This window comes from Primulina tabacum, chromosome 1 (assembly GCF_025594145.1).
Source record: "Primulina tabacum isolate GXHZ01 chromosome 1, ASM2559414v2, whole genome shotgun sequence".
In the NCBI taxonomy this organism is placed as follows: domain Eukaryota; kingdom Viridiplantae; phylum Streptophyta; class Magnoliopsida; order Lamiales; family Gesneriaceae; genus Primulina; species Primulina tabacum.
The window spans coordinates 11,082,743-11,108,368 of NC_134550.1; the positions used below are offsets into that span (position 1 = coordinate 11,082,743).

Consider the following 25,626-nt stretch of genomic DNA (forward strand, 5'->3'; position numbering starts at 1 on the left):
ATTCGAACCATTATTTCCGTTGATTCCATTGGTGATGTTCATCTCACTACAAACATTACACTTTGTCGGGTTTTATATGTTCCTCAATTTAAATTCAACTTACTCTCTGTAAGTACACTCACCACGACGTCCAACCTGGTTGTGCAGTTTTATCATGATCATTTTGTTATTCAGGAAGCCAACTCCGGGAGGATGATTGGCAAGGGTAATCGCATTGGGGATTTGTACATCCTGGACCTTCATCAACTTGGTTCATACACTATATCATTTGTCAATACAGTCTCTATATAGCTGTGGCACCAATGGTTTAGACATCCATCGTTCAAGGTATCGGATTCCTTACACAACAAACTGAAGTATGATATACCCAAGAAATGTGCTTCCACTGTATGCCACATATGACCCTTGCAAAACAAAAGAGGTTAACTTTTGTTTCGAATAATCATGTATCTTTACATCCTTTTGATTTGATCCATGCTGGTATTTGGGGGCCTCTCAATGAACCATCCTATTCTGATCATCGGTATTTTCTAACATTAGTCGATGATTGTACTAGATTTACATGGATTTTCTTGTTGAAGTCAAAATCTGATATGGCTCATGTAATTCCTCGTATCTTTACTATGATTGATACTCAATTTCAATGCAAGATTAAGTGTTTTAGTTCGGATAATGCCAAAGAATTAGCCTTCTCTTATTTCTTCATCAACGCGGTGTTTTACATCAATACTCTTGTGTCGAACGCGCTCAACAAAACTCTGTGTTCGAACGAAAACACCAACATTTACTCAACGTTGCTCGAGCCTTATATTTCCAGTCTCGCCTTCCACTGTCATTTTGGAATGAGTGCATTCTCACTGCGTGGTATCTCATTAATCGCACTCCGTCACCTTTGGTACATGGCAAGACACCATTCGAGCTTTTACATCATACTGTGGTCGATTATTCTAGGCTCAAAGTCTGGTTGCATGGCATATGCTTCTACTGTACCTGCAGCTCGTTCAAAATTTCAGCCTCGAGCACACTCGTGTGTTTTTCTTGGGTACCCACCTGGTGTTAAAGGTTACAAACTGTATGATCTTGATAGAAAACAAATTTTTTGTCTAGGGATGTTATCTTCCACGAAGACATCTTTCATTTCATAATCATACACATATATTACCATCGGTTGATCCCTTTCCTGATATTGTTCTTCCTCTAGCTCAGCCTGAGTCTTCCATCGACATTTTAAATTAGGATCATGCTCCAGCACAATCACGATCCTCACCTCATCCTCGTCGTTCCACTTGATATAGGTGGATTTTACGTGTTTTTCATACTATGTGATAGCTCATTGTGTTACACATATCGTTTAGATTGCATGCATTTTGTGACATTTTGGCATATATTATGTTTTATTGTTGCTCATGTGTCTCGTGGGTGAAAATGCAGGAAATTCGTGAATAAATTGAATAAATTCATCAACTTGCGAGAGCGCCCGGGTGCCTACAATGTGAGAAAAAAAAAAGAAATTTGCGAAACTCATCCGTCGGGCGGAAACTTATGTCCGCCCGGGCGCGTCGAATAAAAAGATTTAAAACAAGATCTGCGCAAGACATCCGCCCGGGCAGAAAATCATGTGCGCTTGGGTGCGGTTGTAATTTTGGAAAGATTTCTTGGCCGATTCCTTACCTTATTTTCTGGATATGGATGATATGGAAGGGTTTGAGGCAGGAAAATTAGCATCATTCAGCAGCCAAGGAGCCTAAGGAGGAGAGAAAAGCTTGGAGAAAGCGCTTGGATTGAAGATTCGAAGATTTCCGGGCATCGTTCTTCGTGTTTTTCGTCAAATCTAGTATTTATAATTTAGTTTTTATCCTTTAAACATTGTTGTGTTTATTTTTACTATGAATTCGAGTAGCTAAACTAAAATATTGTTGGGATTTAAGGGGATCCTACCCCGAACTTTGATTTAGTTAATTTATATTTTGGTTTTTGCTTTATTCTTGAGTATGTTACTGTTTTTCATTTTGTTGTTAGAGCGTAACTAACTTTAACAACGTTTTATATTACGATTGAGTTCGAGAGAATAGCTTGTGATAAGAACGAGTAGCATAGTCCGTGAATATAAAATTTACATAGATATATGAAATTGGATACGCGCCAATAGTCATAGTCTGGTAGGACGAAAACTAGGTGATTTCATAGATCGACGTGCGATTCACTCTTGATAAATAATTAAAGACATTTAATTACTTCATTGAGTAGAGTTAGTTTGACATAGCTCTAGAGGGCGTGTTCAACCGAATAGGAAATCCTGTCGGAAGCGTAAATCATTATCGAACTGAATTAATTAATTAACACGGGGTAGGTGAACTGAAATTCCCAACAAATTCATTTCTCATTGAATTTTAATCAATCATTCTAGATAGTATATCTCATTATTTAATTCCTGAATCTTTTTATTTGCATGTTTATTTTAGCATAGTAGTAATAAACAACCTTTCAAATTTCGTTGCTAAAGGTTTGATAACTGAAAATAATAATTGTAAAATACAGTCTTCAGTGGAACGGTACTCGTACTCACGTACATTATACTATTACTTGACATCATACACTTGCGATTAATTTTCGAGCATACAAACCATAATTGAGGATTCCACAATGCAAGTTTTGCTCGATTAAGTTTTTGGCGCCGTTGCCGGGGACTGTTAATTCACAATTTTATGTGGAGCTTGAGCAGTTTGACCCTGAAATTGAAAGAACTTTCCGCAGAAGAAGACAGCAGCAGAGGCTGAAGGAACTGATGGAGAGGCACGAGCACGAGCATGAGGAGGAACACCATGAAGATAGACATGTTGAGATGCCATGCCGTATACCGATGATATAGTATGCCCAGCCTTCTTTGGATGGTGCACGCCTCAGCATTGTGAGGCCCATTGTGCGGCCAAACCAATTCGATATCAAACCAGCCATAATCCAGATGATTCAGAATACAGTTCAGTTTGGAGGATCTGTAGTAGATGACCCAAACACGCACATCGCAGATTTTCTGGAAATTTGCGACACTTTTAAATTTAATGGAGTTTCTGATGATGTTGTTAGGTTGCATTTATTTCCTTTCTCCTTACGTGACAAAGCTAAATCATGGTTAAATTGTTTGCATGTAGGTTCGATTACCACATGGGAGGACATGGCGAAAGCGTTTCTCATGAAATAATTTCCTCCATCTAAGACCATGAAGCTGCGGACAGACATCACTACATTTGCTCAATTCGAGCAGGAGTCTTTATATGAAGCATGTGAGCGTTTCAAAGATCTATTATGAAGATGTCCTCATCACGAACTGCCACTTGGGTTAGTCGTTCAAACCTTTTACAATGGCTTGCTTACTCCTAATCGTACTATGATAGATGCTGCTGCTTGTGAAAGCCTCTTGAGAAAAACTGCTGAGGAAGGAATAAGAGTTATTGGAGGAGATGGTGCTAGCAGCTATCATCCTTAATCTGAAAGGAACAACCAGCGAAGAAGTGTAGGAGTTCACCAGGTAACTGATATTTCCGCTATTACTGCACAACATGATGTCTTGAACAGGAAATTGGATGGTTTGAATATGGGTGGCACGGCTATGCGTCTGCTGTGAAAAATACGGAGGAGAACACTATATTAAGGATTGTCAAGACAATGGTCCTTTTTATGTGCAAGAAGGGGCACCAATAAATCAAGTAGGAGTCCAAAACCGTCTAAGGAATGACCCGTATTCGAACACATATAATCCTGGATGGAGGCAACATCCCAATTTCTCATGGGGTGGCCAAAACAGTCAGAATCGACCACAGGGAGGACAACCATATGAGAAACAACCAACGTACAGATCTGACCCTCCGAGATAAGAAAAGTCCAATTTGGAGCAGATGATGTCTAAGTTCATCTCATCTACCAAAACTAGACTCCAAAATCAAGATGCGTCGATAAAGGGGCTAGAGAATCAGATTGGACAGTTAGCTAAGATGATAGCAAGTAGAGAGCCGGGCACCTTGCCAAGTAACACAGAGACCAATCCAAAAGAGCAAGTGAAGGCCATCGAGTTGAAGAGTGGAAAAATTTTAGGATCTAGAGGGACAGAAAAAAATCAAGCACTGTATGAACAGACTGAGTCATAAAAAGGTAAGTCTTCTGACTTTACACCAGCACCCACCGCACAATCTAGAATTGTTATCCCTCCACCTTTTCCTGCAGCATTAAAAAAGGCGAAATTAGATGCGCAAATCGGTAAGTTTTTAGAAGTATTCAAGAAATTGTACATCAATATTCCCTTTGCTGATGCTCTGTTGCAAATGCCAAGCTATGCCAAAATTTCTGAAGGACATCTTAGCAAACAAGAGAAAATTGGGGGATCACATGACGGTGAATCTAACTGAAAATTGCTCTGCTTTGGTGCAAAACAAGATTCCACCGAAACTTAAGGATCCAGGGAGTTTTTCTATTCCTTGCGTGATTAGTGATATTCTTTTTCATAAAACTTTGTGTGATCTTGGTGCAAGTATTAATCTTATGCCGTTATCTGTATTCAGGAAACTCGGATTAGGAGAAACATAAGCCAACAAGGATGTCCTTGCAACTAGCAGACAGATATGTCAAATAATCGCGAGGAGTCGTAGAGGACGTCCTGGTAAAGGTGGACAAATTCATATTTCCTGCAGATTTTGTAGTACTTGACATGGAGGAAGACATAGAAATGTCCTTAATTCTGGGACCATTTCTGCGACCGGCAAGACACTGATTGATGTTCAAGAAGGAAAGTTGAGATTAAGAGTGGGTGCACACGGATGATTGTTTTAGAATTGATGCTGTGGATTCTCTTGTGTGTAATTTTGTGTAGGATTCTATGAAAGACTCATTGGAAGCCACCCTCACAACTGAATTGAAGGAAGATGACTTGGACGAAGAGAAAGCTGAAATAGTGGCACACTTTAATGCCAAAAATCCATGGAAAAAGCCAATGAGGATGAGATTGGAGGATTTGGGAGAGCGAAAAGATTTGACCCCTCCCAAGTCCAGCATCGAGGAACCACCGACGCTTGAGCTCAAGCCACTGCCTCCGCACCTAAAGTACGTATACCTAAGTGAGATTAACACTTTACCTGTCATTATTTCTGCAGCTTTGACAGATGTCATGGAGGAAAAATTGTTGCAAGTTCTCAAAGCGCACCAAAAGGCATTTTCATGGAAGGTGGCGGACATCAAGGGAATAAGTCCATCAATCTGCATGCACAAATTCTTGATGGAAGAAAAGTACTCACCTCTCGTGCAACCTCAAAGACGACTCAATCCAAAGATGCAAGAGGTAGTGAAGACCGAAACTATTAAGCTTCTCGATGCAGGTATTATCTATCCTATTTCAGATAGTGCATGGGTAAGTCCTGTTGTATGTGTACCTAAGAAAGGTGGGATTATGGTGATCACTGATGAAAAGAATGAACTTATTCCCACGCAGACTGTTACGGGGTGGAGAGTATGTATTGACTATAGGAAGTTGAATGATACCACCCGTAAGGGCCACTTTCATCTTCCCTTTATTGATCAGATGTTGGAGAGACTAGTGAAGCGTGAGTTTTACTGTTTTCTAGATGGGTATTCGGGATATATCCAAATCACTATTGCACCTGAGGACCAAGAGAAAATGCCCCTGATACATTTCAGCACTGCATGACTGCTATATTCCATGATATGATTGAAACTTTTCTTGAAATATTTATGGATGACTTTTCTATCTTTGGTGCAACGTTTGATGAGTGTTTGCAGAATCTGAGCTCCGTGTTGAGAAGGTGCGAGGAGACGAACCTGGTGCTTAATTGGGAAAAGTGCCATTTCATGGTACAAGAGGGAATTGTCCTAGGGCACAAGATTTCGGAACAAGGGATTGAGGTAGACAAAGCTAAAATAGAAGTCATCAATAACTTACCACCACCAGCTTCAATAAAGGGAGTTCGAAGTTTTCTAGGTCACGCCGGTTTTTATTGGCGTTTTATCAAATTGTTTGGATCAGTTAGAGTATTCTTCAGTTCAATTGTCATCATAACTGAACTGATGAATGCAAAAACTAATCTACTCTTTTTTCAGTTATTCAATTACACATGATATACAAAATATATCAGTGTTTCTTAACGAAATATTATTTCGAGTGTTTTGCGCTTGGTTTTAACTCCAAACTCGATCTAATTTATTGGTATATACATTCTTAGAACACGAGCTATTACAGCTCTTGGAGAATATTTTGTTTGAAGCACCTCAAGGTGCTCTGCAAACGATCCTTCAATAAACTCAAACTTCATGCTGGTGGCTCGATTGAAAGACATAAAGCTAGGCTTGTTGCTAAAGGATTTAACCAACATGAGGGTATTGATTTCTTAGACATTTTTTCTCATGTGGCAAAATTATTCACTGTCAAAGTCCTTCTTGCTCTGGCAGCATGTCTGAATTGGCATTTGGTTCAATTGGATGTTAGTAATGCATTCTTAAATGGGGATCTTTGTGAAGAAGTATATATGGAAATTCCACAGGGGTATCGGTTTCAGGGGGAGCCGGTTAATTCCAAGAACCATATGGTGTGCAAGCTTCACAAGTCTATATATGGACTGCGTCAAGCTTTGAGACAATGAAACTCCAAGTTTTCTCAAGTTGTGCTCCAGTTTGGTCTTGCTCAATCCAAATCTGATTATTCTTTATTCACTAAGGGATTGGGTTCCTCATTTGTTACTCTATTAGTATATGTGGATGACATCATTATCACTAGGTCGTTTCTTGTGCTTATTGAATCTTTAAAGCAGTTCTTACATTTCCATTTCAAGCTTCGTGATCTGGGCTGCCTGAAATACTTCTTGGGTGTTGAAATTGCTCGATCTTCCACGGGCATTGTATTGATTCAACGCCAATATGCTTTGCAACTTCTTGCTGCCACAGGTTTTTTGGCCAGCAAGCCGATTATGACACCCATGGATCCTAAGGTTCTCCTGAATTCCAGTTATGGCGATCCCCTCGAGGATATTACCCAATACATGCGCATTGTGGGTTGCTTATTATATCTCACACTTTCGAGATCAGATCTTTCGTTTGTTGTTCAGAAACTAAGTCAGTTTGTGTCTCAACCTCATACGCCTCATTTACAAGCTGCCCATCATCTACTTCAATAAATCAAAGGGAATCCCGGCCAGGGACTTTTCTTCTCAGCATCATCTCCCCTATAGCTGAAAGCTTTCTGTGACGCTGATTGGGCTGCTTGTGCGGACTATCGGAAATCGGTTACCGGGTTTTGTATCTTCCTTGGTCATTCCCTTGTGTCATGGAAAGCCAAGAAACAAACAACAGTATCTCGCTTATCGGAAGGTATTATCAAACTTTTGCCCATACGCTCACAAAATCAGCTAGCGAACATCTTTACCAAGCCCTTACCCATTGCTCGCTTAGCACCTCTAATGTCCAAGATGGATATAAAGGATCTTTATAAGCCACCTTGAGGGGGATTTTTAAACACGTGTATTTATTTCTCCTTTATAGCCACCTTGAGGAGGAGTTTTAAACACGTGTATTTATTTCCCTCTATTGGATAGATTAGTTAGCTTTAAGTGTGTTTAGTTAGTTTAAGTTTGTTTAGGTAGTTTTTGACAGCTGTATGTAACTCACGTGTATATATGTATGATTGATCATTTCTGTGAAGAATAACAGAGAATAATTTTCTTCCGCCTCTCGTGTCTATGGCTCTGTTCGTAATAGCCTGAGTTGATGGACTTCAGCTGGAGTTTCCACTCTGGGTATTTCAACCTCTTGACTTTGTGGCACTGCAACTTGAGTGTTCATTTCTTGTATCGACTCCTCACTATCTGGCTGCCATCATTGAGAGTTTCTTCACTGCAAAATACGGTCCGAGAGTCCCCATCCTCTTCTATAGGCAACTCATACTCCTGTCTTTTCGTATTTACAACCATGGAAATATATAGTACATCCATTTCCAGTTGTTGAATCATCACAGCATCATCTCTATCTTGTGGATTGCGTTCATTAAATTTTTTCTCTTTCTCTGACAAGTTCATTAACATGCTGCATGGTGATGTTGATAGCGGCTGGAGCATTTGAAAGCTTGGACTGCTCAACAAGAATGCATTTGACCTTGTCCTTGGGGTCAATGGCAGGAAGTCCAGACCGTGTGACAACTTTTTCTCGTTAGCAAGCTGGAAACTGGGACAACTAGGATTGGAGCTAGACGGAGTGGTTCCGACACATGCTTGAGCAGTTTATATTTTACACTTTAGGCTTTTCAGCCTTGTTCTTGGTCTTCGCCATCTTAGTCCACCAAAAACTTGGGTGAGGGGAACCTTCTCCCTACCCACATCAGAGTGAATCGGAAGACAGAACAAGCTTTTTTTGGCATCTCTAACAAATGTCTTGGCCGGTTCGAGTTTCCTTTGAGAAGCTTCTTGTTCCTCGCCTTTTTTTCCTTTTTGATTTCCAACAGCTTGTGTAAGGACTCAAAAATTTGGAAAGAAATTCAACAAAAGATGATGACAACTTGGTATCATCTAATGTCATTAAAAAGAGGCATTCAAGAGTTGCTTTGACTCCACAAGTAACAGTCATATTAAGGCTAATGAAGGCCTTAAAGGAGGGCTGTAATGGCCTTGAATGACAGCTTGTTCATCTCACCTCTATGAGCTTATAAATACCCTGGAAGATGACAAAAAAGAAGACACAAAACATCCCCAAACATTCTGAAAGTTTCAGCAAAAATTATATATATATATATATATATATAGACACACACACACACACACACATGATATATTCGTTCCTAATTGTTATGAACATCCTTGAACAAGTTGTTGTTGGATATTAGTTATAATATTTGAAAGAATGTTTGAAATATTCGAAATGCACTGTAATGATTCGAATTAGAAATGGCAATAAAATTCCAATATCTGATATGTTTTGACCCTGATGCGATGGGATATAATAATCATTCATTTGGCCTCACTCCTTAGTGAAGTAACATATAGGAGACTTATCAATAAACCATCAAAATGAGATTATTTTCAGAGATATGTTTGTATTATGTTCATATTCGATTCAACATGTTTATTATTGAAATTATGATAATGTATCTGTATAATTATAACCTTGATATTTATTATGCACGATCGACCCTCATTTACTAAGTATTTTCTCAAATATTCACCCCTTACATTTCCACCCCCGATAAAAACGAGGAACAAATCGAGGATAAAGAAAAAGAATACTTTTGGGGATAGTGATGAGGCCAATCCAACTCAAGACCAGTCTTGTCATTCTGTTTTTTAGTTGTATTATCGTGTTTTATGCTTCCGAATTTCTTTTCAATCGCATTATAACGATGATTATTGATTTATATAATGGACTAGCTTTTGGCTATTTGATGTGCTATGTAATGCCCGAATTTTAAAAAAAAAAACTGAAAAAAAATTTATTGTTCATATGTTACTATTCAAGCGCTACGGCGCTAGAATAGTAGCGCCTAAGCTCTAGTTTTGCGTAAAATTTGGTGCTGAGGCACTAAAAAGTGGTGATGCGGCGCTACAAACGCGAAAAATCAATATCTAAGCCTACTTTCACCTCCACCAATCATTTTGTAAGGCCCGAGAATTTGATTACCGTAATCTGAAATGATTTGGTGATAATTGAGGCGATTATAGACGGAAAAAAAACACGGAATATAGCCCTCGCGCATATTCCGTGTTTTTCTTCCGTCTATAATCGCCTCAATTATCACCAAATCATTTCAGATTACGGTAATCAAATTCTCGGGCCTTACACATTTCCCTCCTCCTCCACGCAAATCCTCATCCATCTCCTCTCCATTAACGAATTTCTTTCTTCAATTTATGGTAGATTTGTTCAAGAAAAATATTAAATGAAGGTAGATTTGTGATCCTCTCATCACGGGCTTCAAGATTATGTAAGTATTTTCCAATTTTATTCAAGTTTGGAAATGGGTTGAAGTTTAGAATTGATATGTAAGTTGATATTTAAGATATTGATATGTAAGTTGATATTTAAGAAATAGAGATTTTGGAGATGTTTTATTTGTGTTGGTTTGAATTTAAAATGGATATGAGCATGGTTTCTTGATTCTGTACAAGATCGGTTTTTAAGCCTACTGTATTTCGGATCTATGGGATGGTTTTAATTGGATTTTGATGTTATGGTCTTCATCAAACTTGTAGAGCATCAAGTTATCTTCGATTTGGTTCTTGAATCACTCAATTCCATGAAGATATGAGAGAGATATGTAATTTTTACTAAAACTGGTCTGGAAATCCGAATTAGTGCAGATTTGTGTACTTGCCTTCTGTTTATTCGAATTCTGGGATTATTGGTTGGGTTTCGGAATTTGATGTTCAAATGAAAGTTATAGAAAATTTTCTTGTCTTCGAAATGATACCAAATTGGCTTGAATCCATTGGATATTGAAGAAGTTATGCTCAAAATACTAAACTGTGCCAGATTTGTACTGATGCAGAATTTCGAAAATTATGTTGTATATTTCAGATTATGAATGACTAAGTAAACGACTTTATTTGACAAACGTTTGTGAATACGAATGGTTGGGCATTATATTTTTTGCATATCCAATTTACAGATCTTGATTTGAAGTAGTATCAAATTAATTATGAATTTTGTACGAAAATTTCTCTGTGTTGATAAATAATCCGAGTTATTGAAGATTCGGTTGAAGTATTGACTTGGGTTGGCTCAAGATTATTTACTTTAAGTTAGTTGATAAGGAGTCGAGTAGACTGCGAGGGTTCAAGACTTTTCAACCATATATTTTGATCTCTTGTTGGTGATATTCGAAATGTATGTTACGGTCAGTAACATACGAGATAAAAATATCATTTTTATTTTAAACTGAAAATTCTATGGCCCGATGAATTACTTGTGATTTGATGATAGTTGTTGTCTTGAGATGAGTTTGTTGTGATATTGAGATGATGATCTTGATTTGCATCATTACATTGCATATTGAGCCACTTGTCGATTCAGATTTGATATGGCAGAGGTCGCCTTGATTTATTGATTTGTTGGATGTATGTGGCTATAGTTGAGTTGGCATAGTGTATGTGGAGGTCGCTGCTATGGCCGGAACACTCTCTATAAGCGCACTATAATCCTGGGATTGTAGAACACAGCACCCCACCTCGAACGGATGAGTCGGTGGATGTTGCTGGGGGATTCTCTTCCCTTGGGTACCCTATGACCAGATGATTCACTTGATCTTGAGATTTATTGATAGCCCACAACTTCTGATCACGCATTACGTTATATTGCATTTTTATGAATTTATATGAACTATTTGTCTTTTTAAAATTCTTATATGTTATTGATTGTATCATACTGGGTTTATACTCACCGGCACGTTGGCTACCTCTTGTTTTCATGTGATTGACGGTAGGTGAGGCGAGACTTGAGATGCCAGAGTCCAGCTCCAGGCAAGGAGATACGAGTTAGAATGAGATTCTCGGGTCTTAGGAGCTATTGGATGATGTTTGGAATATTTTGTCTCACTAGTTTATTTTGACATGTTAAACTTATATTTCAAACATTTAAGAAATTTAAATTATTTTGACGATGTTATGGTGGTTTGTGAACCACAGATTATTTGTTTTACTAAATCGTTTGGTTTGTTACATTTATAATTACTAGTATTAATATCGGACCCCGGGCCCTACATACTATGTGGCTTGTTGTTACACGATTTTAAATTGTTAAACAACGCTGATGGCACGTCTCTGTTTCGAGACGTGACAGCTTGACACATGTTGGAAAATTCTTCTTTTTGTACATTTCCACGGTGGTGGCATTCATCAGTTTGATAGGGTGGAGCTTTGGAACATCCATCGATGTGATTTTGTGCACATTATTGTTCATACAACTTTAACATATAGATTACTCATCAAATACAAAATGAACAATTTCTTCAAAGATTAGAGTTTTAAAATTATAAACTATATATGTTTTGGTAACATGTTAATATCTTAAAAACACATTAGCATCAGATTTAGCATCAAAAGCAATTATTAACTATTTCTTTCCAAAATCTCTTAGATATCCCTGAATCAGCTATCATTATTCTCGCCACGTCCTTCAAACTATGGTTCCTTCTCTCAGTAACACCATTTTGTTGTGATCTAGCAGCTGAGGACGAATTATTGATTACTTGGTCATCTAGATAGGATGAGAGGATTTTGGTTATAAACTCGGTTCACATATCACTCCTTCTCGTATCTATTGCAAGGTATTTCTCATTTTGAAAATGTTTTAAAACTTTAATCAACTGGACACTGGTATGATCTTAAAGGCAAGAAGATTAATAAACCTGAAACAATCATTCACAATTACCAGAGTACATCTAATTTCTAGTAAGCTCTTCATCGGTATAGAACCAAAGAGAATCTATTGCAGTATATTCAATACATATATGTGGTGAAATTAAAACACATAAATGTGATTGAAAATCCTTCACCAAATCAGACCCAAATAAGGTAGATCTAGACTAGCGACTCAAACATGTCCATACAAATAATATTTTTTTTGAAGAAAAAATATATTATTAGGAATCAGTCAAATTACAATCTTCATTCAACGCTTCTAAAATAAAATCTGGAGGGGAATTCCAGATAGAAGGACGAGCATGAAAGCAAGATTCCCTAGCAAGAATGTGGGCAACCTTGTTTGCTTGTCTACGAGTGAAACAGACCCTGAATGATGGTCTTTGACGAAGTAATTCACGACACTCTAAGATAATCGCTCCGAACTCTGAGTCTTCATCTCTTGCTGAACTCAGTGCTTCAGTAACACCTTTGGCATCGGAATCAAAAATTACCTCCGGGATGTTCATTTCCATGATCCAGCTAAGGGCTTCCTTGATCGCCATAGCCTCTGCCTCTTTTACGAGAGCTCTGCCAGGGAAGGCATTTGTTCTAGCTGAAATAAACACCCCGTCGAAATCTCGAAGAACCATACCAACCCCAAATAACCCCGATCCATTTTGTACTGATGCATCCACATTGCATTTGAGTGTTGGAACTTGTGGTTTTAGCCAGGAAAATCTCTCTTCTTCCTGATGGGTTGTTCCCTCTGGATTTCTTGCGATGTTACGCACCGCTCTCCAATCAGTCAAGAATTGAATGACTAAGCTAACAATTGAATCAGCTGGTCTAACAATTCTGTTCCAAAGTTTCTCATTCCGAGCACGCCATATGCCCCATAGTACCATAGCTATGTTTTCGAGGGAAGCCACATCTACCTGCTAGAACATTTTGAAAAGCCACTGGATGAATCCTTCAACTTCATTGGACTTTGAGACCACTAAGCTCCAGATACCAAGTTCTTCCCGGCAAGCTTTTGCCATTGGGCAGAAAATAAATTGATGCCACGAGTTCTCCCAATCGCTCCCACAGATAGGTACCAGGATATGTTTCTTTTGAAGGTTGCCTCTATTAGGGAGAATATCTCTAGCTACATGCCACAAGAAGACCTTTACCTTCGGTGGAATTTTTAGGCTCCAAAGTTTCTGCCAATCCCCAAGGCCCGTAGGAGCGTCGCCGTCGATTAGCAGTTCTTGTGCTATTTTGTAACATGATCGAACTTGGTATTTCCCATTGTTGCTATATTGCCAAATGAGTTGATCACCTCCTATGTTTGTGTGTACATGGATATTCAAGATTTCATGTACATCTGTGTTTCCAAATATATCAACCAGCAGCTCATGATCCCACTGGGTAGTGAACGGGATGAATAAATCACATACCTTTAGTGAGTGAAGCTCTGTGATAGGAGGGGATGTTATGTAGAAATTCCTTGGGTCACGAAGCCATGGCTCTCTCCAAACATTAATCTTATCTCCCTTTCCAATTCGCCACCTGACTCCTCTTTTTAGTATGATTCGTGAGCTCCACAGACTACGCCATATGAAGCTAGGATTGTGGCCCAGACTAGCATCCAGGAAATTCGAGGTTGGGAAATACTTCGCTTTTAGAACTATGGTCATTAGGGAGTCTGGTTTAGCAATGAGATTCCATGCTTGTTTACCTAGCATTGCCAGGTTGAAGGATTTCAGATTTCTAAACCCCATGCCACCATTTTGCTTCGGAACACATAGCCGATCCCATCTCAACCATTTGATGCCTCTATTGCCATTTGGGTTTGAACCCCACCAAAAAAAGTTCATAATACGTTGAAGCTCCTCAGTGGTAGATCTCGGCAGCAAGAACACGTTCATGCAGTAGGCTGGAAGCGCTTGAGCTACTGCTTTGATTAGTATTTCTCTACCTGCTTTAGAGAGGAATTTACCTTGCCATCCTTGAATACGCTTCCAAAGTCTATCTTTCAAGTAGTTGAAGATATCCTTTTTCTTTTTTCCAATAAGAGAAGGAAGCCCTAGATAAGTTCCAGACCTCATGTCTTTTGTGATACCCATTCTTCTGGACAGCAACTCCTTTTGATCAGCACCCATGTTCCCACTAAACATTATTCCAGATTTCACTAAATTTATTGTTTGGCCTGAGGCTTGCTCGTAATCACGAAGCAGCTTCTTTACCACTTCGCATTCTTCCACCCTTGCTTTACAGAACAAGAGGCTATCATCGGCGAATTAACAAATGAGAGATTTTTGGACCACCCCTGCTAACTCGGCATCCATTGATGAGACCATGTCTTTCTGCATCCTGTATCATAGATGAAAGGGCGTGAGCACAGATGATGAAGAGGTACGGTGAGAGTGGACATCCTTGACATAAACCTCTGTGAGGTTTAATAAGTACCAACAACTCGATCATTGACAATGACTGAATAAGAAACAGTAGTTATACAAAGCATGACCAATTTTACCCACTCTCCGTGGAAGCCAATCTTAATCAACATGTCTCCCAGAAAGTCCCAACTAAGGCGATCGTAAGCCTTGCTCACATCAAGTTTTACAGCCATGAAGCCTTCCTTCCCTCTTGTTTTCCGTTTCAGGTTGTGAAGCACTTCGAAGGCCACCACGACATTGTCCATAATCGATCTACCTGGTACGAAAGCTGATTGGTACTTTGAGATGATTCTATCCATAAGAGGTTTCATGCGGTTTGCCATGATCTTAGCAAAGATTTTGTACAGAACGTTACACAATGATATGGGCCGAAAGTCCTTCATGTTGTTTGGTTTCACGCATTTTGGAATTAGGACAATATGAGTGTCATTTAAGTTATTTGGAAAAACACCTATTGCTCCTCCAACTGTTACATTCCTGGAAAACTTCATTTCCCACCGTGCTCCAAAACTTGTGGAAAAACATCGGATTAAACCCATCTGGACCCGGTGAATTATCGTCCATTCATTTGTAAAACCACAGATTTCACTTCTTCGATCTTGAATGGTGAGAGGAGATCACGATTTTCTGCTTCAGAGATCACTGGTGTAACCTTGGATATGACCAAATCGCTATTTGCCAAGATGGGAGAGAATAATTCTGTAAAGTACTTCTTTACCACCTCACATAAATCATCAGTCTGCTCAATAGAATTTCCATTCTCATCAGTAAGTTTCTTTATTTTATTCGATTCTCTACGGCTAGTGGCTGTTTTGTGGAAAAATTTGGAGTTCATGTCTCCGTCTTTAAGCCAATAGGCTTTCGCCCGCTGTTTCCAAAAGGTCTCCTCATGTGCTAATAGAACAATGAGTTCCGAGTTTAGTTCTAGAGCTCGCTGCACTGATGCTTGATCTATTTTGGAGCGAAGATAATCTATTTCATTCTTGCATCGATCGATTTTTTCCCGGAATTCTCTTGAAACCTTTCTGCCCCATCTCTGCAAGTTATCAGCTGTATATTGCAATTTATCAGTGACGCGAATGCTTGAGGAGTTCACCCAACTTTCTCTAACCACCTCAGATAGGCCCGGTTCACGCAGCCACTTGTTTTCGAAACGGAATCCCCTCCTTTTTCCCGCTGAGGATTTTATTCTCTGTGGTAAGAAGAATAGGGGAATGGTCTGATATAAGAGCTGTACAGTTAGAGAGGATACCATGTGGGAATATCGTGGTCCAACCATTATTAACCAGAGCTCTGTCTATTCTTTCTTCAACAGCATTAATGGTTCCTTTACTTCTTGCCCAAGTGAAAGGATAGCCCTTGAGAGGTAGATCAGTCAATCCACATGTATAGCCACTACTTCTCGGAAGCCGTTTATAAGCCAAGTGGGATGGTCTACCCTTCCTATTTTATCATCTGGACTTAACATGTCGTTAAAGTCCCCTATGCAGCACCAAGGAAGTTGAGATTGGCTGTGAATTTTGTGAAGTAACCTCCACGAGTCCCTTCTCCTTCGCCTTTCTGGATAGCCATGAAGCCCGTAAGTCTCCATGTTGGTTTATCATCATCCTTGATTTCTGCGTTAACATGATTTTCAGAGAAGTCTTGCATAATACAGAGATCTTTATGACGCCATAACAGAGCAAGTCCACCTCGACGTCCAACTCTATCAACAGCAAAGGAACTAAAGTTTCCGAAAGAAACAGAATCTCGGCTTTGTGAGTTCGGATCAACTCACCAAGAATAGGAATTGCTCGAGGCTGGCCGAGCCCTCGGCAATTCCAACTAAGGACAATCATGGTTCCCGGCAGGCCTGGGAACCAGGACCTGCCGATAAAAAATGCTGGTTTGGGTGATCATTCTCTGAGGCTTTTGGATGGGCTTTTGTATCCAGGTTCATGTTGGTGATCTTGGATTGGGCCTCTGTATTGTGGTTCGCGCGGGAGCGTTTCCTATTATTGAGTAGCTCCATCTCATTCCCAAAAATTTCTCCATCAAAGTTAGGCTGGATGGTATTTCCATATAGGCTGTTTCCGAGAATCATGCTCCAATTTGAATGATCATTTATAGAGATTGAGAGATTTTCGGCAATTCCCTTGCCCTTGTCAGCGGAGGATTTGTTACTTACCTCTTTTGGATCCGAAAATTTTGCTTCTGATTGATTGCCATCTATCGTTGTTCCACCGGAGGTAGCCGGAGCTCCGGTGGGCTCATCTTCTCGCAACCATTTGTTCTCCCCCAGACTGGATGTTCTCTTATCCCTGCGCTCGAAGCCAAATGCCCCAATTCCGTTTACCATCATCATGAATCATATTGAAGAGTTTGTCACAGAATTTCTCTATATGTCCCAGACAACCGCACAAGAAACAGAAAGAGCCAAGCTTTTCATATTTAAAGCTTACGAGGAAACTCTCACCATTTGATTTTCCTATTTTCTTGCATTGTTTAAGTGGGTTTTGGACGTCGATGGCTACTCGTATACGCATGTAAGGCCTCCATGATCCTTTGTTATTGTTGCTGTCATATTCCAGGAAGTTTCCCATGTATGATCCCAATTGCCTGCCCACGGCTTCAGACATGTACCCAAATGGTAAGTCGTGAATTTGGATCCAGAAGTTGAGATGGCGTAGTGGAACCTGTAGTGGTTGTTCCTCTCTTTTCAGATGGTGTAGGAGAAGAAAATTATTGTCAAAGGTCCATGGTCCCCCTTCCAATATCCTTTGCAAGTCCACCGAATGATAGAACTGAAAAATAAACCTTTTGAATCCAATCTCTCTGATAGTGACACGTTTACCAGGCCTCCAGATGGAAGATAAGCGTTGTTTCATGATATTCAAATTGATTTGCCTTTCTGTCAAGAAGATCCCCACTAAACATAGTTCATTTGCATCATCTGCTATTTGTAGGATATTCAGATCAAAAGCGATTTCATCATCTTCATCGTCAATTAGTGATAAGCCAGCCATATATGAGGGGGCGAAATTTGCCTCACTGAAGAAATTAAATGAAGACAGGGCGAGGAAAATCCATAAATAATATTAATAACTTCGTATAATTAAAGTTTCAAAATCTTTTGTTTGAAATGTTCTAATAAATCCAAATCCAACTGTCCAAATGATAGTACCCATATTAATATTATTTCGAGTTTCTGTTTCGATTGATAAATTTGATTTAATTGAAAATTTTCGATTTATAAAACAATTTATTTAGTGTATATGAAATCAACAACAATTACTACTAAGTTGAGAATAAAAATTTGTAATTGCTCCCATCATTTTTCCTTTTTGTTTTATAAACGAAAAGCATATCACAAAAACTAACACATGCTAGAGTTACACACTAAATAAAATTTGATAAATAAGAATTACGAATTTCATGCAGGCCACTTAAACCAACTACCATCGAAGAACTCTAATCTATATTGCATTCCTTTTTGCCAAATTGAGTTCCCAACATTAATTTTCTTGTGAATCACAGCACAGCAATGCGAAATCTCTCACGACTTCTCTTTTCCTTGTGAATACAAAGCTCTCGAAAGAAATGTCACGAACCGGCTCAAAGGTGGCCGTGAATACTGGGAGGAAGATGGGTGAGGTTGGCTGCAGGAGGTGTAAGAGGAGCGGTGGCGTTGGCCAGGTGCGGCGGCAATTGAGGCAGGCATTGGTAGCACTTTGTGAATAGACCGAAGGTGTCGATTTGGTGAATAAAATTTGTCATACTGGCCCATCCTCCGAACCCGAACCCAATTATCAAAACCCATATAACCAAAAATATGTTGATGATGTAAGTCCCAACCCATCTCCCAAAGTACTTTGGAGGCTGTTCCACCGCATTCTGCACCAGAAGACAAATTGTGCTTAATTTTAATACTTTATACGCATTTAATTTAATTTAATTTAATTCTGATCTTTATAGATGATATAAATCGAGGAAATTTGTATTTTCGGACGACCAAACTATATATGAGCCAGTATATGTATGGGGTGTGACTGTATAATTTCAAGATTTTGAGTTTCCCCACCTGATACCTGTCACCTTCTAATTATAGAAACCATTCGGTATTTCTTTGGAAATGATTCCCGATCGAATATGTAAAGAATTTGGGATACAAAAACTGTATTTTTTTAATAAAATTTATGACTATTGCAGATTATGCTGGTTACCTCTCGGGCCGCAGCTGATCTGAAGGTAAAAATGTGAGCCAAAGCAGGGATAATGTAGACGGTGAAGCTGACAAGAAGGGACCCGACGGTGGAGTTGATAGGTCCGAAAAACGGGAAGATGATGGCCAAGAACCATATCGGAACCACCACGGGCAACCTCGCCGCGGCCCTCTTGCACAAGCTCTTGCATTCATGCATGCCTATCGCCTTCTCCCACACGAAATACAAGGGAGTGCACGCGAAACCGAATGTTATAAACTGCATTCATCGACATGCAACCATAACCAAACATTAACATCCACCATGTAAAAAGTGATTATCAAGACTCAAAAATATAGACTTTTTACAATATACATAATACGGTTGATGAGTAAATTAATGAAGACATAAATGGAACCTGATGGATGAGCATCAAAATGACGGCCATGTCCCTGAAGGGTGATCTCGGCAGAAGAGCGAAAGCATTGGAGTGATTGAGAAGCAAATCTCCGAAAGCCCAGTACACTGCCGAGGCCGACGGGAGTGTCAGGGTCAACACATACGCTGTGGCTATTAAGTATATGGCCTTGAATTTCTGTGGCTTCCACATTGCGTGCATTATCTCCCTGCAATATTAAATACGTACCCCCACTATTTATTAACATTTTCAGGTCTCTGTGTTACTATTACATGATTAATATATATATTTTTTAGCAGAATTTCAGGGGAGGGGCGACATTTGATTCACGTGGGTGTCGAACCCCCACGTGGGAGAGGCGCTTCTGCCAGCTGAGTCAATTGCCTAGTGGCTCATCTTTGACTATACTATTGAGCCATTTATCTTAGTTATATTTATATTAACGATTTTTTTTGTTTTTAAAAAAAATAGAGATACTGAATCAATATTGACGGAGCGGGCCAAACGAGAATTGAATGATCAGACTGGAGCCCCAGGCACCCAGTCACCTTTCATCACAGCATGAAACCAAAGCTGCATAAAGTAAATGGAGAAAGAAGTCTGGCTTTTTTCCCAAAGATAGCAAAAGAAGAGAAAAAAGCGTTGTCCAAGAAAGTGCGACTTGTAACACCTAACCACGCCTAACATTTCCACAGCTGGAAAATTATTGAATCCTCAGAGTAAAAAGGACGAGTGACAACCCAATTAAAACCCTCGAGCTGTTTGAGGAAATAAAAGGGATTGGCCAGATTCTGTTCGTATTCCCAAAGGTTAAGTCGCTTTCACGATAACGTTAGGATGTTCAAAGCCCGATTTATCTTTCCCTATTCCAAATCTTTCTACAATTTCTTTTGTCGGAATCGATCAACTTAATAATGTTTTACATAATATTCACAGCTTGAAGGAGACCTTATAGGACTTGCATAGAAAAACGTGGAATAAATGTGCGAGAAAAATAACGTAAAAGACACAAAATTAATATTAGGACACAAAAAATAGTATGTCATACACAGTAACGGCATGTCCCCCAAATGTGTAGAGAATGTTGGTGGCCCCTGTGAAATATAACACCAACTTGTTTGGACCCGAATGCTTCACACCCTCTACCTGTTCATACATACATAAATTAGACTGAATCCCATCGATAATCAATCTTATACTAAATGTATTTGGCTAAGAATCTTGGGCACTTTGGACATAATTATTCGAACAAGGAACTATTAGTTAAATTCAATTGGACTAACATGATTTGATTCGCAGTGTAAAAGTGATTAATACAGGAACAAAAAATTTGATTAGTCGACAAATTTCTCCAAGAAAATCTATATATATGCACTATGGAATACTACTTTTATACATCAATTTTTAGGGGGGTTTTGTTCTATAGAAAAGTAGAATAAAATATACATGGATATATATATATATATACCTGTCCATGGAGTAAGGATGCAATAGTGAGGTACCACGCTGTGTAAGTGGTCATCAGCAAGCCAAGAAAAGACCATATTCTATAATTGTGAAACGAAGGAATGAACACTGTCGTAGCACAACATGCCCCAAATATATATGTCCACGTTCTCTTGTCCAAATTGTCATTTATGTAATATATATTGCTGCAATATCAAATTTTTAAACATATAAAATATATACACTGGTGCTGTTATGTATATATATGTGAGTGTATGTATGTGTCAGCTAGATACCTTGCGCAGGCTATAAGTTGAATCACGGATCCAAACAGAAGAAAAGTGCAGTTAAACGCCAAGCCCACGTTCCTCCAGTGTTTTCCGAGGAGCCCGTCAAGAACTTCAAACCACTGCAGGTTTTATTTTTAAAAGAAAAAATTGGATTTGTTAGATTAGTTTAAACGGAAAAACATAGAAACCCATGTGAAATTGCGAGCAGTGGATGTGGAATTTTTGTCTTTGCTCATGTTCTGATTATGTATTCTTGTCATAAAACTGTATATATTAAGATTAAATAAATTAGTAGAAAATGGACAGGATTTGATTAATTTAACCTGAATAACATGATTCCTGAAATCAACTTTCTCTCTTTCTTTCCTGGTTCTGTATTCCAGGTAGAGGATGCAGATTAAATAAGCTGTCCAGCTTCCCATCACGCCATAGAACAGCTGGAACAGAACCCCGGAAAGCATTCCCAGTTGCGAAAATGAATATGGCAATGTAAGCAACACTTGAGCCACCTGGATCAATATCAAGCAAAATAATTATGAAATTAAGCTAAATATTAAATATCACAGGAATTAAGATCCCATCGTAGCAGAAGGATTCATTTAGGGAATGGAATTAAAATTTTCAAATCTAACAGAGACATTTATGGAGAGTTGGGGGAACCTGGTTGGAAGCACAGCTGAACCAGGCATCGTAAGCGGAGCCACCATGCCAGAAGAGGTTGGAAACTTGAGACTTGATATCTCTTGGTTTCCCTTCGGTCTCCATTTCTACATAGTTTCCCACCATAACAGTCTCCACCACCTTATCGGAGGAGGCCATTTTCACGCTCTAGTGTGTTAAACTGTGTGTTTCTTGATTTCTCTGTCGATGGATATGAAAAACTAAATACACACAACTGGGAAACATGATGGAGGAGAAGCAGTATTTAATATAGAATGTCGGGAGGGTAAAAAGGACTTTTCGTAAAAGTTGTTGTTGAAAATAGCGATTTCGGGAAGAGCATATATCCGCTTTTGGAGGGTTCAATGCGTTTTTGTGCGATTAATTTGACGAATATAGATTGTTTTTCGTGGCTATAAATTTTTTTAAAGTAGGTCAAACAATGTCTCTATACATGAGACAATGTCTATGTACATGACACGAGTCAATTAAACTCATATCTTTGATAAAAAATAAAATTTTTGACATAAAATTAATGTTTTTTATTAATTGGTTCGGGTCAAAATCTATTTCACAAAATTAATTCATGAGTCAAGAGTTTTGTTTAAATTTTTTTCCTTATTAATTTAATAATTGAATAAATATGTATTTTCTTTTTGTAGCAAACAAATTGATTAGAATTAATTGTTTATTAGTTTATTTAATGGATGATTAATTAAGCGTGAGGAGCTGTCCGCACGAGTGGGTTCTCTGTTCCCAACACTAATAATTATAATCAATATTGCCCAAGTCGCTCTAATTACTTGAGATTTTTAATTAATTTTATTGATATTAATTGAAGATTAAATTAGTAATATGTTTTAATTAAGTTTTAATTAATTGTTAATTGTAGCAGTGAGTCATAGCATTATTACAAGGCAAACACAACATTTCCCTCTTTTTGAAGAACTTGCGAGGATAAAAAAGAAAATGTCGATATTTATTAGGTTATATATCTCCTCTCCTGACTAAAAAAAAAAAGATAAAAACTTGTGTTAGACGGTCTCACAAGTCGTATTTTGTGAAACGGGTATCTATTTGGGTCATTCATGAAAAAGTATTACACTTTATGCTACAAGTATTACTTTTTATTGTGAATATGGGGTAGGATTGACCCGTCTCACAGATAAAGATCCGTGAGACCGTCTCACAAGAGACCTACTCAAAAAAAAAGAAAAATCTCATATTTTATTGATAGATTCCCAAAAAATATAGAATTTTATCCTCCGATTTTCGATTTATAATATATTTCATAAAAAATTAAAATATAATTTAAAAAATGTTTTCATGGTTTAGTAAGATATCCGGACATGGAATTAAGTGGGTGGAATTTGAAGCCAAGAAATGTTCCGGAGGAAGAAATTTGTTGGAGGGGACAAAGTGTAATTAAATAAAGAAGAGTGGTAATGTGTGAAATTATGAAAAAGGAGACCGAATGATTACAGCCAAACGGGGCGTGGTTGCTTTACAATAACAAATAATGTTTGCTTTTATCACATGGGCCAATTTTCGGAACCCTCAAACTATATATATTTTAGGCTCAAAATTCTATCAAAACAAAAAAAAAAAAAATCGATTTTCGACCGGTAAGTAAAAATTCATATATATTAAAGTTTGTATTAAAACAAAGGATATACCTAAAAAAAATTAAAATGATCAAATTGTACATCAATCCATCTTAGAACAAAGCTGACACATAGACGAGGGCCAATTGTAAAATATGTAATCTGAAGAGAGTTGTTCTCTTCTTTCACTTGACTTCTATTCATACTTCGGAAAAAAAACAAAAAGAACTTCAATATTCTTGATGTATTTGATTCCGAAAGTGAAAAATGCTTAAATATTGTTAACTTATATGCAAAAATATTCGATTTCAAATCTATATTTTATTGACATTTTTTAAAAAAAGAAGAAGACACTAATTAAACAAATTAGTAAGTGACCATATAAATGGAAAAACCATTGTCCTACATTGATCGTGTTATGCTCCATTTTTCAAGAAGTTTGTCCATCGTCTTGTCATTTTTTTAAAATTTTAAAAAAAAAGTTAAATATCTTGCAGTAAAAGTAAAACTAAATTTCCCTTTTGTTGTATGGTTTGTAGTTGTATTGTAGCATACTTCATGACAGTCATTTAGATTCCTATATTTTATCATTCGTTTTTACCTTTCAAGTACAGTCCCAAACGCAGCCTTATGGGTCATATTTGTTTCTTTTTGTCATCATGTTTCTTCCACTCCTCTCTTCTATTAGCTTATACACATTTTTTTTACTTACATAGGGCAGCTAATATGAAAAAATACGAATTCGTTTTGAGATTATAAGCATGGATAGATTGACATACGATTATCTTTTGTTAGTAACGTCGTTTTTCTATCTCCTATGTTCCGATTTTCGAATTTGAACACATCGCCAAGCTATAATCGATTCTTCCATCACGATAATGAAATGGGACGAGATCGAATGATGATGATAATAGTAATAATAATTAAGAAATAAAATTTGCTAGAGATTTTTAGTAATTGAAAAGGGAGCAAAATTCAGGCGTCAAAAGAGTGTTTGTTTGGGGGCAACACAACATATTGATGAATTATGATAGCCAATGGACCACAAACATTCCCTGATAAAAATTGTCTCCCTTTGACCATATAGTGGAATACGTACCCATATGGGCTGGCTGAATCATGGGGGTAAATAAGTCAATTCAAAAATCTCAAAATAAATAAAAAATATCAAAATTTGAGAAAACCATTGACAGTTGTTTTTATAAATTATTATTATAATAATTTAATTAACAAACATTTTGGTATACTTCTACATTATGTTGAGATTCATACTTCAATATAGTTCAACCCTAAAAACTATACATGTCAAAACGGGCTCGCAAAGCGGGCCAGCCCGCCACCACCGCAACCCGCCATTAGACGGGGCAGGGTGGACATTTTGGCAGGCCTCTAAATGACAAACCCAGCCCAACCCACCTTGGGCCGTGGGTTAAGCGGGCCAACCCGCTTATTATTTTTTTTAAAAAAAATACTAAACAATATTAAAATAAACATATAATAAAAATATATTTCAGTCAAATAGTTTCATAAAAAACTTAAAAACATTGAAATAAGACATTGAAAGCATATAACAATCAACATAATCTATAAAAAATAAAGTGCTTATTCTAATTCACACAAGATTTCATCGTACACATGTACTAAAAATTAACTCATGTAATATCACCAACCGTAAATACAATGAAACTTTTAAATGTGAATTCCAAATCTTTTTTAGTATACACTATCTCCAGTTTCTTAAGGGTTGTCCTCACAAGAAAACAAAAATTAACGATCTTAAGGGTTTGTCCTCACAAGGACCTAGCTCTTACCATCCACATTTTCTTAAAAAGTGAGAAACATTGGAAGATAACAAAAAGTCGAGGAAACAGACGTTTGTAAATTTCAAAAAATATTATGTGTTCAACAATACAGATAATTACTTTATTTACTATATTATTTCGATAATTCTGGATTAGTTCGAGTTAAACATTAAAGAAAAAGGAGGAGACTGGAGAGTATAACATCTTCAAAAAAATAGAAGCATAAAGATTTTACCAGAGTGATTGAAGTTAGGCACATGAGAAAAAATAAGGAAGAAATATGAATTTTTATATAAAACTTAAAAATATAAAATTCTACCCTAATTTGGCGGGCCAACCCGCCCCGTTTAGGCCTGCCCCCGTCTTGGCCCGCAACCCAAACGGGCTCAGCCCGTTTGGCCCGC

The 25,626-nt window shown here is 37.9% G+C and overlaps 4 protein-coding genes and 1 non-coding gene across 5 annotated transcripts; all 5 read right to left on the reverse strand.

Annotated features, from left to right (window-relative positions):
- Nucleotides 1–3,221: 3,221 nt before the first annotated feature.
- LOC142521228 (small nucleolar RNA R71) lies at nt 3,222–3,327 on the reverse strand. Its single transcript, XR_012814106.1, has one exon. It is a non-coding gene; the product is annotated as a small nucleolar RNA R71 (small nucleolar RNA).
- Nucleotides 3,328–12,619: 9,292 nt separating this feature from the next.
- On the reverse strand, nt 12,620–13,285 carry LOC142504778 (uncharacterized). The gene has a single exon (XM_075617588.1). The coding sequence runs from the start codon at nt 13,283–13,285 to the stop codon at nt 12,620–12,622; it is 666 nt and encodes a 221-aa protein (XP_075473703.1).
- Nucleotides 13,286–15,374: 2,089 nt separating this feature from the next.
- On the reverse strand, nt 15,375–16,100 carry LOC142504799 (uncharacterized). Its single transcript, XM_075617607.1, has one exon. The coding sequence runs from the start codon at nt 16,098–16,100 to the stop codon at nt 15,375–15,377; it is 726 nt and encodes a 241-aa protein (XP_075473722.1).
- Nucleotides 16,101–17,168: 1,068 nt separating this feature from the next.
- On the reverse strand, nt 17,169–17,826 carry LOC142504807 (uncharacterized protein At4g02000-like). The gene is made up of 2 exons (XM_075617617.1): nt 17,263–17,826; nt 17,169–17,198 (listed from the first exon to the last, which is right to left on the reverse strand). The coding sequence occupies exons 1-2, from the start codon at nt 17,824–17,826 to the stop codon at nt 17,169–17,171; spliced, it is 594 nt and encodes a 197-aa protein (XP_075473732.1).
- Nucleotides 17,827–18,109: 283 nt separating this feature from the next.
- LOC142541288 (auxin transporter-like protein 5) lies at nt 18,110–22,047 on the reverse strand. The gene is made up of 8 exons (XM_075647848.1): nt 21,817–22,047; nt 21,480–21,665; nt 21,163–21,275; nt 20,889–21,072; nt 20,469–20,566; nt 19,421–19,628; nt 19,024–19,281; nt 18,110–18,694 (listed from the first exon to the last, which is right to left on the reverse strand). Exons 1-8 carry the CDS (start codon nt 21,973–21,975, stop codon nt 18,416–18,418), a joined length of 1,485 nt encoding a protein of 494 aa, XP_075503963.1. The 5' UTR covers nt 21,976–22,047; the 3' UTR covers nt 18,110–18,415.
- Nucleotides 22,048–25,626: the final 3,579 nt, after the last annotated feature.

Excerpts from the sequence above, each read along its gene's own strand:
- LOC142504807 (XM_075617617.1), bottom strand. The coding sequence starts at position 17,826 with ATGGCTGGCTTATCACTAATTGACGATGAAGATGATGAAATCGCTTTT. Across the intron at positions 17,199-17,262 it reads CAAATGGTGAGAGTTTCCTC|AGAAATTCTGTGACAAACTC; the intron begins GTAAGCTTTAAA and ends TGGGACATATAG.
- LOC142504778 (XM_075617588.1), bottom strand. The coding sequence starts at position 13,285 with ATGGTACTATGGGGCATATGGCGTGCTCGGAATGAGAAACTTTGGAAC.
- LOC142504799 (XM_075617607.1), bottom strand. The coding sequence starts at position 16,100 with ATGGTTGGACCACGATATTCCCACATGGTATCCTCTCTAACTGTACAG.
- LOC142541288 (XM_075647848.1), bottom strand. The coding sequence starts at position 21,975 with ATGGCCTCCTCCGATAAGGTGGTGGAGACTGTTATGGTGGGAAACTAT. Across the intron at positions 21,276-21,479 it reads TCAGGAATCATGTTATTCAG|TGGTTTGAAGTTCTTGACGG; the intron begins GTTAAATTAATC and ends TAAAACCTGCAG. Across the intron at positions 19,629-20,468 it reads GGGGGACATGCCGTTACTGT|GGAGATAATGCACGCAATGT; the intron begins GTATGACATACT and ends TTAATATTGCAG.